The sequence below is a fragment of the Taurulus bubalis genome (genome assembly GCF_910589615.1).
Source record: "Taurulus bubalis genome assembly, chromosome: 1".
In the NCBI taxonomy this organism is placed as follows: Eukaryota; Metazoa; Chordata; class Actinopteri; order Perciformes; family Cottidae; genus Taurulus; species Taurulus bubalis.
In genome coordinates this window covers 32,271,273-32,287,423 of record NC_136589.1, presented here as the reverse complement: position 1 = coordinate 32,287,423, position 16,151 = coordinate 32,271,273, and the positions used below count along the sequence as shown (strand labels likewise).

Here is a 16,151-nt window from a genome sequence, read left to right as displayed (position 1 = left end):
TTGCCTGTGGTTTTGACATTAGTTCTGCTCCGTTTTAGATGCAAGTTGAAACTAGTTTACTGTTAGGGTTGATTAATGAAATCATCATAGCATTTCTAGTGGTTAGTGGTTTAATTCGCAATAAAGCTTTTAGGTGACTGCAGTATTTGTGTTCCTCACTGCTCATGACAGTAACACTGAGACACAACGTTAAAGTGATCACCTTCTACAGATGCCTTGACTGTGACATGAACAACTCTGGTTTTCAATTCAACAGTATTTACGGTCTAACCCTGATCATCACTTTACTCTAATGAAAATCATCTTGTGTAACAGCAGAGTCAATCCACAGAAACCTGAACCACCTCAGGCTTTTGAAGACCACTAAGTACAACGCTGCACCAAATTCAATGTCGTAGGCCGACAAAATACAATAAAGAGCTAATCAAAAATATACTTAAGAACACAGAAAGCATACAGCAAATATTAACCCAACATATATATATATATATATATATATATATATATATATATATATATATATATATATACATATATATATATATATATACATATACATCTAGCATCTAAAACCCAACTTCTTTAAGTTGGCTTTTATATCATTATATCATATATTTGTTATATTATATATATATTATTTGTTATATTATATATATATATATATATATATATATATATACACGTATATATACATATATATATATATACATATATATATACATATATATATATACACGTATATATACATATATATATATATATATATATATATATATATATATATATATATATATATATATATAATATAACAAATATATGACATAATGATATAAAAGCCAACTTAAAGAAGTTGGGTTTTAGATGTTTTATCAAGGGGATAGCCAACAGGTTTTGGTTGGAAGACCTAAGTGGACACCTGGTGCTGTAAAGCCCTGAAGGGAGACTTTTAAATAAATCTCCTGCTCATTTGGGTATGGGTAATTATTCTTCATTCTTTTCAAGCTGAACAAATAAATATCAGTTTTTACCACTAGCATTTGCTTGTGATAGCATTCAATTTGTATCTGACTTTGACCTAGAACTAATCTAATTACAAGTATGATACATGTTTTAGATATTGACTTTAGTGTTTGTATAGCAGAATAATGGCTGCTCAACAAGATACGTACACCTTTTTATATTATTTAATAATGCTTTAAGAAGTGCTTTTTTCATGCAGTATTTCATTTTAGCATTTATATTTTCAGCTATTAAATCATTATTGTAATATTTTCCACGCAGGTTAAGACAAGCCACAGTTAAAAGAAGAGATTAAACAAAATTAATTACATTCTATACAATGCATTTGAGGAATGAGGAGGCTTGACGGGGAGCTCTAAGTGAGGAAACACCAGTGTATCCTTTTTTGGTGTCTTTTTGGCACCAGCGACATATAAAAGAGGAGTGACGCACAGCTAGAATAATATCACACTGGTGGGACTCTATCAATGTAACTCATCCTTTTGTTTTCATAAAAGGCTGTTATTTAAAACGATCAAACCTTCGTCACTTAACTTTTTGTGTAAGGCGATGTTCTAACGGCATTCATTAATGACATTTAACCTTGATATCGCCTGTGTTTGTATCTTGAATGTAGTCTGAATCAAATTCAACTGCTAGTGCAAACAGCTGACCCCAAATTGTTAATAACTGTATTTCTGTATTTCATGTTGTCATACACAGTAGATAGACAGGAAAATGGTAGTGTGTATACACATATACATATATATATATATATATATATATATATATATATATATATATATATATATATATATATATATATATATATATCTATCTGTCTCTTTATTTTTGCAAACAAAGAAAGAGGTGATGCTGGACACACTCCCTCTGTTCTCCTCACTGCAAGGCTTCTGTTCTCCCAATTACACCTTATTCATTCTGTGTTTCTCTAATGAACTTAATTCCTGGAGCTTCTTTGTACTGTAATTAATGTACCATCCTGTTGTGTTTCCCAAACATCACAGACCAATTAGTGCTTCAACAGCAATATGTTCAAAATACTGTACGTGCACATAAATATACACTGCCGTCAAGCCTGGTTGCTTTATAACTGAAATTGTGTGACCGTGTTCCTTTCCAGACTGCATACTGTGCTAAAAATACGGTCTTCTGTATAATGTTAATACTGGAAAAGTTACAAACTTTAGTATACTAAGGACTAACGGATGTTAGTTGTGCTTGATTTCTGTGTGCTGTTGAAGGATACAAGGCAATGTACACAGTGGATGGAGATGAGACAGCACCAGGAACATATCAAAAAGCAAAAATAAAGTATTTTTATCTAAAAATGGTTTGCTTTCACCTTCATAAGTCTCTTCTTGTTTTTCTTTTCTATTTGTTTTAAACAAATGTTCCTCTGTTTTCCTTTTTTCAAAGATGTAGTCACTCAGGCTCTCTCAGGGAGGAAACCAGTTGATAGGCCATACACATTCACACATTATAAACTGTAGAAATCCACTCACTTGTTGATGCCTCACTGGATGAATTTGGCCCATCTTCTGTCTTTTTCATGACCATCTCGTCTTCCCCTGCCTGTCTACTTGGTGCTTGGGTTCCTTCCTCATCTCCGGTCCCAGCCAGGTAGTTCCAAGGCTTCCAAATGGACTTGACAATCTTTGAGATCACCTACAAATAAAAAGTGGATGCACAGGAAGTTAGCTGGCCCAGTGATGCTGCTCCTGTTTGTTAAATCTCAAAATATAAGCTTGAACCAGGACCAACTTTCTTGTCAGCAGGAGTGGGGTTGACCGGCGGTCGGAGAAACTCCTCAGAGTCGGGACCGGGCTCCAGCGGCTCTCCCCAGTCTAAGAGGTGCTGTCCTGGGATTAGCTGGAGGGTCACAAATGACCCTGAAGACTCTGAGGACCAGGGGTCTGAGGCTGAGGACACAATCAGTTGGATTATAAACACAAATCTACATTCTGTTGTGATTAATAAAAATAATCAATTCGACATTAGAAATCAACCTTACACGCATCAGTGTTGTGGACAGAGGCCTCCTCTTCTAGGTCAACCAACCCTGTCCAGTTTGATGGTGAAACATCACTGGTTTCTGTGGACCCTGCAAGGATGTGTTTGCAAAAGCATTGTAAGTACAGTCTTACCGTATTTGTGTTTAATGATTGAATAGTTGATCCTCTGAATAATCAGCTGGTTAATGCTGCTATAGATCTGCTAATTGTAGACAAATGTAAAACCTTCGGTACTGGTGGTTTGCCGTGTAGTCACTTCTGGACTACCGGTCCCTGTGGAGTCAGCATCACTAATGCCCGCGAGGTAGCTCCAGGGCTTCCATAGGGAGGTGTAGATCTGAGAAATGGAGCCTGAATTCTTCACTTTACCTGGGAAACAAGTTGAGGAGATTTGCTGTTCACGTGGCTATTGCTGAAGGATCTTATGCAGTTGGTCTAAAGGCTTTGCTGTGTTTTCATTTTGCAGAAATTGGCCAATATCAGTCAACACAGAGAACACAAGATGGCTTCACACATTAACTTCAACACATCCTGTTCTCGGTTTCTCTCTCAATCCAGCAGTTACACAAATAAGTGTGATTGATAACATGGATAAGAAATGATCTTTTCTAACATCACCACCTCTGGTAAGAGTGAGATGGCGGTAATAGTATTATGTATAAGGTTTGTCGGTATTGATGATAACCAAGATATTTAAAAAATAAAATATTGACCTCATGTTAATAATACACATCTAATGATATAATGTTAATGTTAATAATACATATTATACAAAGAGTCTCTCTTTACCTCCCTACACGTTTTTAGTGTAATTAATTTGCCAACATTTTTTACTGATAGCGTTATTTGTTTCTTTCAAATGTTCTATATATAGAGCAATACTATTGTTTAGGCCATGATATGATAATGGTGTTGCAAAAACCTGATAGAGTGACAGACATAATATGTTTCCATATATTCATTTTTCATTCACACGTTTCAATTTAATAATGTATCCTTTATTAACCCCCTTGGGAAAATTCTTCTCTGCATTTGACCCATCCTTAACTAGGGAGCAGTGTGCTGCCCTGTGAGGCACAAGAACTACATTGTGGTTACAGGACGACCACTCATCCCCCTGAGCTACAGTCAGCCCTAATATATGAAGCATTACTGCAATGATTCAGATAATTCTGTAGATCCACTGTATTCATCCATCAACAATGAGTTAACTCCTTTTCCATAAATATAAATAGTAGACCAATGCAATTGAAGGCAGTGTTTTTTTCTCCAGATACCTCTGTAGCAGTACGCATCATATAGCACGGTGGTGTTGTCCGCTGTGGTGTTGGGTGTGATGGTGCGGATTCCTGGCTGGCTCCCTCCACAGTCCGGGCGAGGCCAGGCCACCGGGTAGCGCACGCTGCCATCAGACAACCAGCCCGGCGCGCAGCTGTCCAGGCCGGCCTTCCAGGCCAGATACAGCTGACCCACGGTGGCCAGCTGCCCCCCGAGGGACACACAGCGGTCTGAGGCCGACGACAGAGACAGCCTGCCGGCGACCGCGGCGTGAAATACTTCACCTGGAGGACGGAGACATGAGACATTGACTTGTCAAGATGATGTCTGTGGGATTTCTAGGGAAAACACCAGGGTTGAGTACAGTAACAATATGTATAATGGTACATAAGGACGGTGATATCCCATGTCTTTGTTATGTAGTTTTCTGTCTGGCATTCAGCCCCAAGCTCATTGGTTGCTAGTAAATACATCATTATTTAAAAAGAGAATGAATGTATATATACAAAAGCAAGTTTTTTTTCTGTCTTTTCACTTTATTGAAAGTAGTATTTTATAATGAAAGGAAATATGTTCACCTTTTCCAGAATTTGATGTGTGGTGCTATTTTTATATGTTTTGTGTGTGTGTGTGTGTGTGTGTGTGTGTGTGTGTGTGTGTGTGTGTGTGTGTGTGTGTGTGTGTGTGTAGGTGTGTGTAGGTGTGTGTGTGTGTGTGTGTGTGTGTGTGTGTGTGTACCATCCAGTTCTTTTGCAAAACAGTACACATCAAACAGCTCTTTGGGGTCCCTCTTCCCATAATTCCTCACTCCAGCTGAGTACTCCTTGTGTCCATAGCAACCAAGCCCTGGCGACTGGACCGAATAGCTGTGAAGAAAACCATGAGGGGGTCATAAATGTGAATGAACCTCTTATTTTACTAATCATGGGAAATAGGTGACACTGTCGTGTGGACATTTTCCTGTATGAAATCCTTTAAAAATGGTTTTTTAATACACACTAAATAAAATATTATTGTAAGTTCATAAACTAAATTGTATATATTCTATATTAAATCAGACACTGATGGGACAGCGCTGTGTATTACATATTGTTTTCAACAAAAAATGCTTTGCACTGGTCAGGGGTTCCTCGGCTAAAAACATATTTCACAGGGGTACATCACTGAAAAAAGGTCGCGAACCACTGGTATAGAGAATTAATTCAAATGAGCAGTCTTCAAAATAGCCTTGAAACTAGTGGTGGTTTAATAGTAAAGTAGTCAGTTGACAATTGTGATAATCCATCAATTATCAAAGGAAGTTTATATTTTTTAGAGTATAAGTTTGACATTTTGGCAAATAGACTTATTTGTTCAGTTTGACAATTATTCAGTTTGGCAATTCTCAGTAACAGCAGGTCAATACTCGCTCGTTACATGCATATCGTCCTTTCAAAATAAGCTTTTTTCTCTTCAGGAATTTAGATATAGGCAGCAAAACCACTTAGTCATGCTTAGAAATCGAACGTGGTTGTCGCTAACTTGACTGACTGCCGACTCACGTGACAAAATGTCAACGTTGACTTTTAATTCCGCACGGCACACATAGCTAGACAAAAGAGCTGTGTTTGTTGGACCCATCCAGCTCCCCTCAATGAGACACGGTGTCAAAGGCCGAGCTGCAGTGACCGAGCTGCGTTATTTGACATGTTGGGAGTGAGAACGGGTTGACCACGAGCAGCCATAGCTTAGCTCAGCATAAAGAATGGAGACAGGAGGGACAAGCAGCCTGGCTCTGTTTAAAGATACAAGTCGGCCTACCAGACCCTCCAAAGCTCTTGCTAAGCTTCGCTAACCAGCTGCTGATGGTATAGCTCAGGGGTGGGCTGTAACGCCCTGTAGCTTGGGTTAATTGGTTGTGTGTATGTGTGTCTTGATTATGTCATCCCCTTCACCTGCCCTCAGCCACTCACATAGGTGTCCCCTGATTGTCATTACCTTCACCTGTGTTTCCCCTCTCCTATATATACTCCCCCACCTTCCCTTGTCCCCGGTCGGATTGTCTTTGTTCCTGTGTGTGCATGTTGATGTGTTTCAAGTATTGAGTTTTGTTTTGTTTTAGAGTTTTGGCTAGTAAAGCACGTTTTGGATTTTTCACCCGCAAACCTGCCTCCGGTCTCTTCCCTCTGCACCTGAGCTTCAGCGCACCACACCCGGGTCGTGACATGGGCAATCAATTTTCCCAAGGGGCCACATGAGAAATTTGGACCGTTGTGAAGGGCCGAACCAATAGTCTGAACTTAATTCAATTAACTCAATATGAATGTTATTACTTTATTAAAAAACTGTAAATTATATTGTTTTGAGCTACTACTGGTAAGAATACATGTTACAATAAGGCTATGAAAATAAGTTAAAAAAATGCAAACCTTACCTTAAATATGTATGTTAAAGACCAGCAATTTATTAACTTTAAACAAAAGCAATACGTGCTTTTGATGTTTTCCAATTCAGTTGTTCTTACTCGGTGAGAAAAGTCCAGTCTGTGTTGCTTGAACAAGAGCATGAAGTCTGGTTGAATGAGGTGGAGATGTGAAGGACAGCTGACAGGTATCAGAGAGAGAGGATCTGATCTGTTGAACTTCATCACTAGAATGTTTGTTCTCATGTAGATCCAAAGAGAACCAACATCTTCTGAGCATCTTTCCTCATGTGAGGAACGTTCTCCTCTGAGAGAAGAGTGAAGAAGATCCTGACTTAAAGTGCTCTGCGATAGTGAATCAGACCGCGGCGGCTTTGCACGATTCATTTTCAATCTGGAGGTGGAGACTGCAGCGCGAGGCTCCTTGAGAGGCGGGGGTCTCGCGACAGAAACTGCATAACAATACGCTTTCACTTCAGTCTCCAAGTCGGCAACACTGCCCATAGTGAGGCTGCATAAGCGCGCACACATACATAAATCGCCGTCGGGGAGTTTGAAAAGGAACGAACGCGCCTCGGCCCAAAATCAGAATTTTTTTTTTGCCGTGAGAAATTGGTTGTGTGGCGTGAGTGCGTGTGAAAACATGCAAAATCGTATGTCACACGGTGAAACCGTGAGAGTTGGTAGCTCTGGCATGCAGCTGTCAGTTAATTTTACAACTCTAAAATTGTTGTAGTACAAACCCTGTCTCCGGCGACAGAAAGTGATTCATATTACCGTAATTCTTCTAAAGTTAACGCTTTACGACATAATTAAAAATGACTGTGACCGCTAAGAAGTGGAGCTTTTCAATAGTTTGGGGTATATTACTGTAATAAAAAAAATAAAAAAGTGTCGCCCTTGTCTGTGGGATCAGTGGGGGAGGGGTGGAGTTGACCAGCGCAGCACAGCAAGTGTTGTGTGTGCGCTCTAGTTCAGCAGAACGAGGCAGGCAGCGGTCCGCACGGCGCGTACAAACTGGCCTCTCTGTTCCCGACTTGATTTTCCCAAAGCACAATGATGGCAACAGACCAGCATCAATGTTTCTTAATGATTATTTATTGCACAGCGCAAATGAAACCTTTATTTTTATTTATTTTTTATGGATTTATATTATATAGCTTAGGTAAAAAAGTTATTTGTTCATGAAAACCTGGACTATCAATTGAGAATATCATTGTTAGTTGCAGCCCGGATTAAACGCACAGCAGGACTCTAAACAATTAGTAAGCAACAAGGGTGATGTGACAAACTGAAGGAAGTTATTGATCGTCTCCTCACCGGACAGTCTGATCCTCCAACCAGCCGGCCGCACAGCTGGCCAAGCCGCTATAGTGCGCTGCCCACAGCTGGGCCGGTGTCGCCATCTCAGCCGAGTTTTCCTGACAGGCCCGTTGAGCATCAGCAAATGAGAGGGCGTATCTGGTGCTGGGAGCCTGGTAGTGAAACACCACACCTACACAGGTACACACAGGGACATGTATTGAGATGGTTGTGAATTATTTTGAGAGGTAAACATCAATATATCAGTGAGATGTAATCAGTAAACATGTTATTGTGGCACTCAAACAGATACATCTAACACTATGCAAGTTTCAGCTGAAATTTCACAGAAGGGCACACAGAAAAGTGATCATTGGTATTCAGTCCAAACTCTTTAATTAAAAGAATTACACAATTACTCAAGTGGAAAACTAGATAAAAACAACCACAACACAGACACAGAGAGCAGCAGCAGGCTAAATGAATTAAGTCAGTAATTTTTATATTGATATGGTGAACCAGTGTTAGTAATATTTAATTAAATAGAAAGGCTGAGATAGGTTGGCAGTGTTGTTGATTTCAAGCTGACATTATCTATCTGACATTAGCACAACAATGCAATAAAACACGATAATCAATTAAGTTAGAACAACTTTAAAGCTTTTTTTTCTCCTCTTTTTCTGTGGCTTAAATGTGTCCTGAAGGGAGTTGTGGCACTACATTTTTCTCACAATGATATTTCCCCGTCAGCGGCTGCTGCACTTACCGGAGACCACCAGGGGCACAGTGTCTCGCTCATATTCGTTCCCCATGACAACCTGACAGTGGTAAGTGCCTGAGTCGTTGGTCCGGAGGCTGGAGATCTCCATAGTAGCATTCAGAGGATTGGCAGGGTATCCTGGCAGCATGACGCGGCCACTGAAAGCCTTATTCACCTTGATTACGTCACCTTTGGCAGAGAAAGAGAAGTTTCTTCATTATAAGTGTCTATTGGCATCCTACAGTTTTGAGAGCTAAAGCATAAACGTATAAGGGGCCCTAGATACATAGATTGGGTTAAAGATAAACAAATCCTTTCAGTTGGCCTCTCTATTAGTAACTGGGTCCTATGTGAACACACAATTGTGTGCCAAATACATTTCAAGTTATTTCCCACGAACAACTTTTGTACTTTTGTTTTTATCTTTGCTTTTCCCACAGTTTGGAAGAGGGCGGGGCTCATATGGAACAATATGATGTCACATACTTCTGTGGACCAATCAGGGACACTTGAATCAAACTGACAGTTGTTTGCTTCAGTTTCAGGCCCAAATAAAATGTGATGAAACCACACCCGCACAGTCCTGACAAAGCAGAGTAGCTCACTTTTTGAGTTTTTAATCTAAATAAGTTAAGTTAAATTAGGTTTTCATTTTGAATTTTACCTTAAAGAGTTTCTTTATCTGTTTCTTCATTTAATATTGTAAAAGAAAGAATATTAAACGTTTTCAAAGACTTTAAAATGTGATCAGTAATTTCATTTAGTTTGTGTCTAAAGTAAACGCTTTAGATTCTTTTCACTGAAAACAGCTGCCTCAACATGTGAAAACCAGGTTGATTAGTGGAGAGACTGAACCAAAACAATAAAGTTGCCGGTCCTAAAACTGAAAGACACCTTCATACACTCACTTTCAAAGGGCCATGTCGAGATGACTTTAATCTGTGCCGAGCAATGTCATTGCTAAAATCCTTCCACTCAGGGAGGTTTGGTATAGTGGAAAATCTCTACGAGGGTTTATTTCATTTTAATTCCAGGAGCTTCCTGTGTCAGCTCAATCATTTCTTGGTCAGTTTTACTTGTGAGGCCTTCAGATGAATTCATTAAATACATGCTGAGGAGAGCTGCAGAGTCAGGGGATGGCTGTCTGTAAAAAATACACAGGCATTTAACTATTTTATGATTAATATGGAAGCATTGAATAAAGAACACCGTTTAAGAAAAAGAAAAAAAGAAAGGAAACATGCACTTTATTAGTCCCCTTGGGGAAATTCTTCTCTGCATTTGACCCATCCCTGGTTGGGGGGCAGTGGGCAGCCCTTTGGGGCGCCCAGGGAGCAGCTGGAGGTTGGGTCTCTTGCTCAGGGACACTTCGACATGTGAGCTATGGGGGGACTGGAGATCGAGCCGGGTACCTTGCGGTTTTGGGACGACCACTCATCTGTCTGAGCTATAGTTGCCCCCCCCTTTTTTTTTTTTTTTTTTTTAAAGAAACATGCACTTTAAAAGAAACATGCACTTTATTAGTGTACTTTCTAAGCACTCTAAGAAATGCTATCTGACTGAAAGAAGTAGTGATCCACTAGCTAGTAATCAACAGCTAAACCACATCATTGTGTCTCTGTTTCACCTTTAGCAGAAAGCACAATCTGCTCCAGAGGAGCACTCCCTCCTTCTGCTGGGACCCTGAAGCGAGTCCACAGGAGGTGGGGAGGCTGGCTGAAGGAGCTGGTCTGAAGGGTGAAGACACAGGGGAGGACGGCATGGCCTGCCAGTGTTTGTTGTACAGTAGGATGCCTGATCCTACGCATGTTCACTATGGAGGAGGCTGCACCTACAGAGGACGAACAAGTTAATTAGATGATGCAATTAAATATGTTGGAGGACTTTTTGCATACAAGAAAACAACAAACAATTTATTGCATATACTTTTTGACAGATATGTATAAGGCTGGTGTTTCATTATAGGGTAAATGACGTACAGTATCTCATAGAAAGAAAGTGTAGGCTGTACTGTAGCTTCTCACAAGGTGCCTGCTTCAGTAACAAGACCTCAGGGGTTCATTAGCAAGTTCACACTGATGTTTCCACACGAGAACAAGGAACTGGTTTTATCATTCCAGCAACATAACACGGGCCCATTATAAGGATCCCAGCCACTCAAACACAATTATATATAGGCACGAGTAGAAAGACACACACACACACACCTGACAAAAGTGGCTCACAGGCTCTCACTTACTTATCTCTAACCTACTGTATGTTTTCTCTCATAAATGACTCCAACTGTCATTCAAACTAATTAATGTAAAGTTATTTCATGCAAGAGGAGCATCAATGTAAAGTCAATGTCACAGTGTGAGGCAATTTCTTGGTAACGCAGATTGATATCAGCAACCCGCTCTATCTGGTTGCCATGACATACAGGTTAAATGTAACCATGACAACAGGATCACCTGTATTTCTGCCTCTTTGTGGCTTTGGCCTCTGTGCACCTGATGGTGACAAACCAAGCAGGATTATGGTATATGATGTTGTAGTTTATTAAAAGGTAGAAATTGTATTTTTCTGAAATATAAAAAAATACATTTTCTATAATGTAATCTCCTCAAAATGTCATTTTAAGGACAACCGAGTTATCACCATGACAACTGATCATACTCTATCCATTTCCATGAAGATTGTGAGATGCAGTGGAAACAGTACAAGTACAAAGGACCTTGAGTTAAAATGCATTTGTTTAAAAATAACAATGATCAAAACCAAATATTTTATACTCGTTTATAATTCATAGTGAGTTAGTTCGTGCTGTTTATGTGTTAGAAAGTGATGCCAAGAGCCCTGACCAAGTCAGCATGTTACGAGATGGGAGGAGATTGTTTTGGGGATGTGCGACCGTCTCTGGCACATAAGAAGAAAAAAAGCAAGAAGACATAATTACTAATTTGCCCAAAGATTTTGACAAATGTTTTCTTCTCTGGTCCTCTTCTGTCAAATCCCCACCATTAGTCAAATACACCAATGTGAAAAGCTAATATGAGCGTAATGAGAGGACACCCCCCCCCCCCCCCCCCCCCCCCCCCCACACACACACACACACACACACACACACACACACACACACACACACACACACACACACAAAAGCCTTATTTGGAATATTGCACATGGTGGAATTAAATCCCCTAAAGATATTTCCATCTGCATTTAGATTGGACTGCTTTCACAAGCTGAACCCCCTGAGAGCATCTCTCTGTGCTGAAGAATGAACGCCTCCGCTGCCTTCCCCCCAAATCAGATGTAATCACAGACTCACAAATACCGGGGAAAAGCAGGAGAGCCAGAACAAGACAGGGAGCAGGAATGAGAGAGGGATAAGAGAAGAGAGTAAATAATAAGAAAAACCAAAGACGAAGATGGAGGATAAGAAGGAGTCTAAGAAATGGAGCAAATTGAGAGACTTGGGTCCAAGAACCCTGAAACATGGTGGTGACAGATGGGACAAAAGACATACAGCTGAAAAGGAGGAAGAGAGATCTGGAAGTGACATGAAAGGACACTCTCTATCATTAACAGATGGCATCTCTATTCCTGTCAGTCCTCTTCTAGAGTCCAGTGAGCTGTCCAGTGTGGTAAACTGCAAGGAGGCTTTCACGGCTAATGTTTTAGTGTTTAATAAACTGACTTGATTGTCCTAGCTAATTAAATTTGATGACATCATGCGAAGAATAATACTGCTTCCAGACATATAATAAGGACATACTAACAAATACTACCACAGCAACACATGTGGTAGGTCTATATTTAAAATGATAAGCATGAATAAAAAACAGTTAATGTAAATATTAACTAAAGGTCTTCTAACGTGCTTTTAGCCTTTAACTGCACCTCACAGAGTTCCTTAGTGGTTTTTGAAAAGCACAGACAAAACAAATATTTCTTTCTTGTGTGAAGTCATACATATTGTTCCACCATGTATTCGGTCCAAGAGTCTTTGTATCTGATTTCTGGCACGGGAGTTTATTTTTTACTATACAGACATGAGAGAGATATCAATGACCTAATCCAACTCTCAAGAAAGCACATCAATATTTTTTATCTCAAAATGTGGACCAACTCCTTTAAGCATAGAAAATGCCGACATCAGACTGATATTATGATCCCTTCTAAGAGGCCCCTCCAACTGCAGGAAATGTAGCTGTACACACACTGGTGCACTGTATCTCTTGCTGCATTTTGTATCCCACAATCTATTTTGCAACAGTTTATGGATAACTGGCACATTCAAGGGATTCTTATCAGCTCATGAAGTCAGGCAATATTAGGCAACCATGTATTTGCCAGATATTCTCTGCGATGGGCATCTGCCACAGAGTTGTGATAGCATCAAGAGTTTCCAAGGTCAAAACATGATTAAATCCAAAACAAACAGCTTTAAACTCCACTTGTTCTTGTTAGCAGACTGAACATAATGTGAACTACACGTTACAGAGCAGATGGATATGCAGTATTTATCATTAACCTGGAACATTGCTTGCCAGCTGTCCATCATCACAGCTCATACAGTAAACTATGTTATCCAGATGTCCCAGTTTGGTATATTGTGGTACTTTGTTGACTGCTTGAGGGTAACTTTGTGGTGATGAACTTGGAAATTACTGACTCAAAAGTGAACTAATAATATTGATTATTAGCGGTTGTAACCGCTTTTGCAACATAATAATTTGTTCTAGTACTTGTATCTGGGAGAAGTAGCAGGTTCCAATCAATCTTTTTTTTAGTAGTAGTTAGATTATTTTGTTTACTTTTGGATGGTGGATTGTGCGGCAACAAAAACATGATTGAATGGAGTAATAACCTTCTGCGGTCAGAGCATAATGATCAGTAAGGTATTTTTTTGTTTTAATTTTGATAAAGCGTGATACGGTTTCTCCTTGTAATACAAATCCAGACTGACCAGCTATCATGCATGCCAATTGCAGGAAAAGTAATTAAGGAGAAGAACTTATCTTTGCTACAGGCAGTCAGCAGACTGCAAGTGGGGCCTCAAACCTGCGGCTCTGAGATGTTTTGTCTTTTTCTTCCATAATTGGGAATTTTATGCATAGTTGTAATGGAACAGATGGTCGACTAAACTTGCAGAAATGGGCTTGGAGGTGTTCCAGCTCAGTCCCACCGAGCATGTCTGAAAACATCCTCAGCATGTCAGCTCTTACTTACAACACTAACATTAGTGCAGACCTGTCTTGTGTATTCATGTCTATGGAAAATTAATGTAAGAACTGATGTTTTGTTTTTTCATATTCTGTTCCAGCTGCTTTTTCCCTCTTTCCATTTACTTGTGCACCAATATTATTCGTCAATTTTTCCCTCACATCATAAACTGCTGATTAATTTCTGCAGCACCTGGAGATGCAGCAATTTAGAAAGGAAAAGGAAGACAACTTACCCGAGCCTAAATAGAGCAGCAGCATCAGGGCAAAGAGGATCTGCTGCCCAGCTGCACACAGACTGAGCGCCATCCTGGACCTGCAGAGGGAGATACGGGTAGAAACCAGGATCAGTCTTAAGTAGAGGCTGCAATTCAAAGGTTTATGTTTAGCTGCAGCTATTTGAGTTGTCGGAGTCTCCATCTTCCTTAATGTAAGCATAGTATCATCATAAAGCAGTTCTCCACCCATAGTCATACAATAAGATGATGAATCTATACATGCATCCAAATCCAGTGCTGTCACCCGCGGCATCAACATGCTTTGCCCTTGAAGACAAATTAAAATGTATATTTGTTCGCAAACAGTAAGACATAATGATGTGAATCTGAAATGTGAATAAAACAACTTAACATAAATTGGCATAACATAATGTTTTAATGCTACATGCCATACAGCTGCATGTTCATAAAAAAAAATACATCAAAGATATTTTTGGACTATAAATCCAAACATTAAACCTTCAGTCATGGACAGAACCTTCGGTACTGAATTCGATTTTTGTGATACTTTCTGTTAATATGAAACTTCTAAATTGTTTTAACCCCAGTTTTTTTTGTTTTTTTTTGACGCAGGCCAGACGGGCCTCTCAACCCAAATCTCATTCAGTTCTGCAGTTGGTGGGAAAATAGCTTTAAGAAAAAAACATGGAAAGTGTGGAACACGTCATGTCAGCTGATAAATTGTGTTTGTGAGCACAACATTATGTTTACAATGCCTTCATCATGCTACATTGAAGTGTGTGTGTATGTGTGTGTGTGTGTGTGTGTGTGTGTGTGTGTGTGTGTGTGTGTGTGTGTGTGTGTGTGTGTGTGTGTGTGTGTGTATGTGTGTGTGTGGAATTATAAAGTGCTTTGGATAAAAGTGTGATATAAATACAGTCATGTTTTCTGTCAAGTGAAAAGAGTTTGGAGATTTTTGTATTTCAACAGATGATGGGCAGCTTGTCGGCGAAAAAGCTCCCCAGCTGTTTGATTTACAAAAACCTTTTCAAAACTAATTAGACCAACTCAAAACCAAAGTACTACCCTCTTCTAACTCTGTTGGTGATGTTCACACACACACACACACACACACACACACACACACACACACACACACACACACACACACCAATACATGTCACTCATCTTGAAGAGCAATCTGTCTACCATGAAAGCGGCTTTCACAAGTCCACAAGCGATAAAGCAGCAGCATGAAATCTTACAGACACAAAAATGAATGCTGACCTTCAGAAGGTCTTTGAATGAGCACATTATTCATACTTTATTTTGTCACTGCACTGTGGCCACACCTATAAAATACAATAATACAATTTAGCAGATTTAGCAGTATGCACTCTATCACAGACAGGGACGTATAATGTATCATTCCCGTTGTATTTATTGGTGTTATAATGTAAGAAAGAGATAAACAATACTGCATCTTTAAGGGCACTTAGAGGGCCAGACACAGTTTACTGACTTGTATTCAGTGCTTTCCATTTAGACAATGCCTTTGTCCACAGATATTTACATTTTTCACCCTCTCTGCCACTTGAGCTACCACTGCTTATTTAACTACTACAACATTGTCATCGAGTACTGGTTGTATACCTGGTTAGAACTGTCCATCAGACAGTGTTACATATAATGCAGAATCATGTTTCTTAAGAGAACCACTCTTGAAGTAAAATTTGTATTAAGTTTCAACACACTGCAGTGAAAAAAAGTGATTCTGATGCATACTGCACAGCATAGAGGAAATCCTACCAGACATCAGAAATGAGCTGTTGACATTGCCAGAGGATTTGGCTTGGGGCCCAAATCTTCTCAGCTCAATAGAGAGACGCCTGAGACGGAGCTTCATTGCCCTGTACTGGTATGAAATAGAGAGAGTTGTTTGTTTGT

The 16,151-nt window shown here is 39.6% G+C and overlaps 1 protein-coding gene across 1 annotated transcript in view; it reads right to left on the bottom strand.

Annotated features, from left to right (window-relative positions):
• Positions 1–14,295, bottom strand: part of LOC306745777 (neurocan core protein-like) — a gene marked incomplete at both ends in the record, with an annotated part of 29,873 nt that extends 15,578 nt beyond the window's left edge. Inside the window, 10 exons of the mRNA XM_079228616.1 lie at positions 2,526–2,688; positions 2,785–2,942; positions 3,035–3,124; positions 3,270–3,404; positions 4,313–4,597; positions 5,052–5,179; positions 8,035–8,209; positions 8,783–8,965; positions 10,404–10,607; positions 14,223–14,295. Coding sequence (XP_079084742.1) covers positions 2,526–2,688; positions 2,785–2,942; positions 3,035–3,124; positions 3,270–3,404; positions 4,313–4,597; positions 5,052–5,179; positions 8,035–8,209; positions 8,783–8,965; positions 10,404–10,607; positions 14,223–14,295 — 1,594 coding nt within the window. The remainder of the gene's footprint in view (positions 1–2,525; positions 2,689–2,784; positions 2,943–3,034; positions 3,125–3,269; positions 3,405–4,312; positions 4,598–5,051; positions 5,180–8,034; positions 8,210–8,782; positions 8,966–10,403; positions 10,608–14,222) is intronic.
• Positions 14,296–16,151: the final 1,856 nt, after the last annotated feature.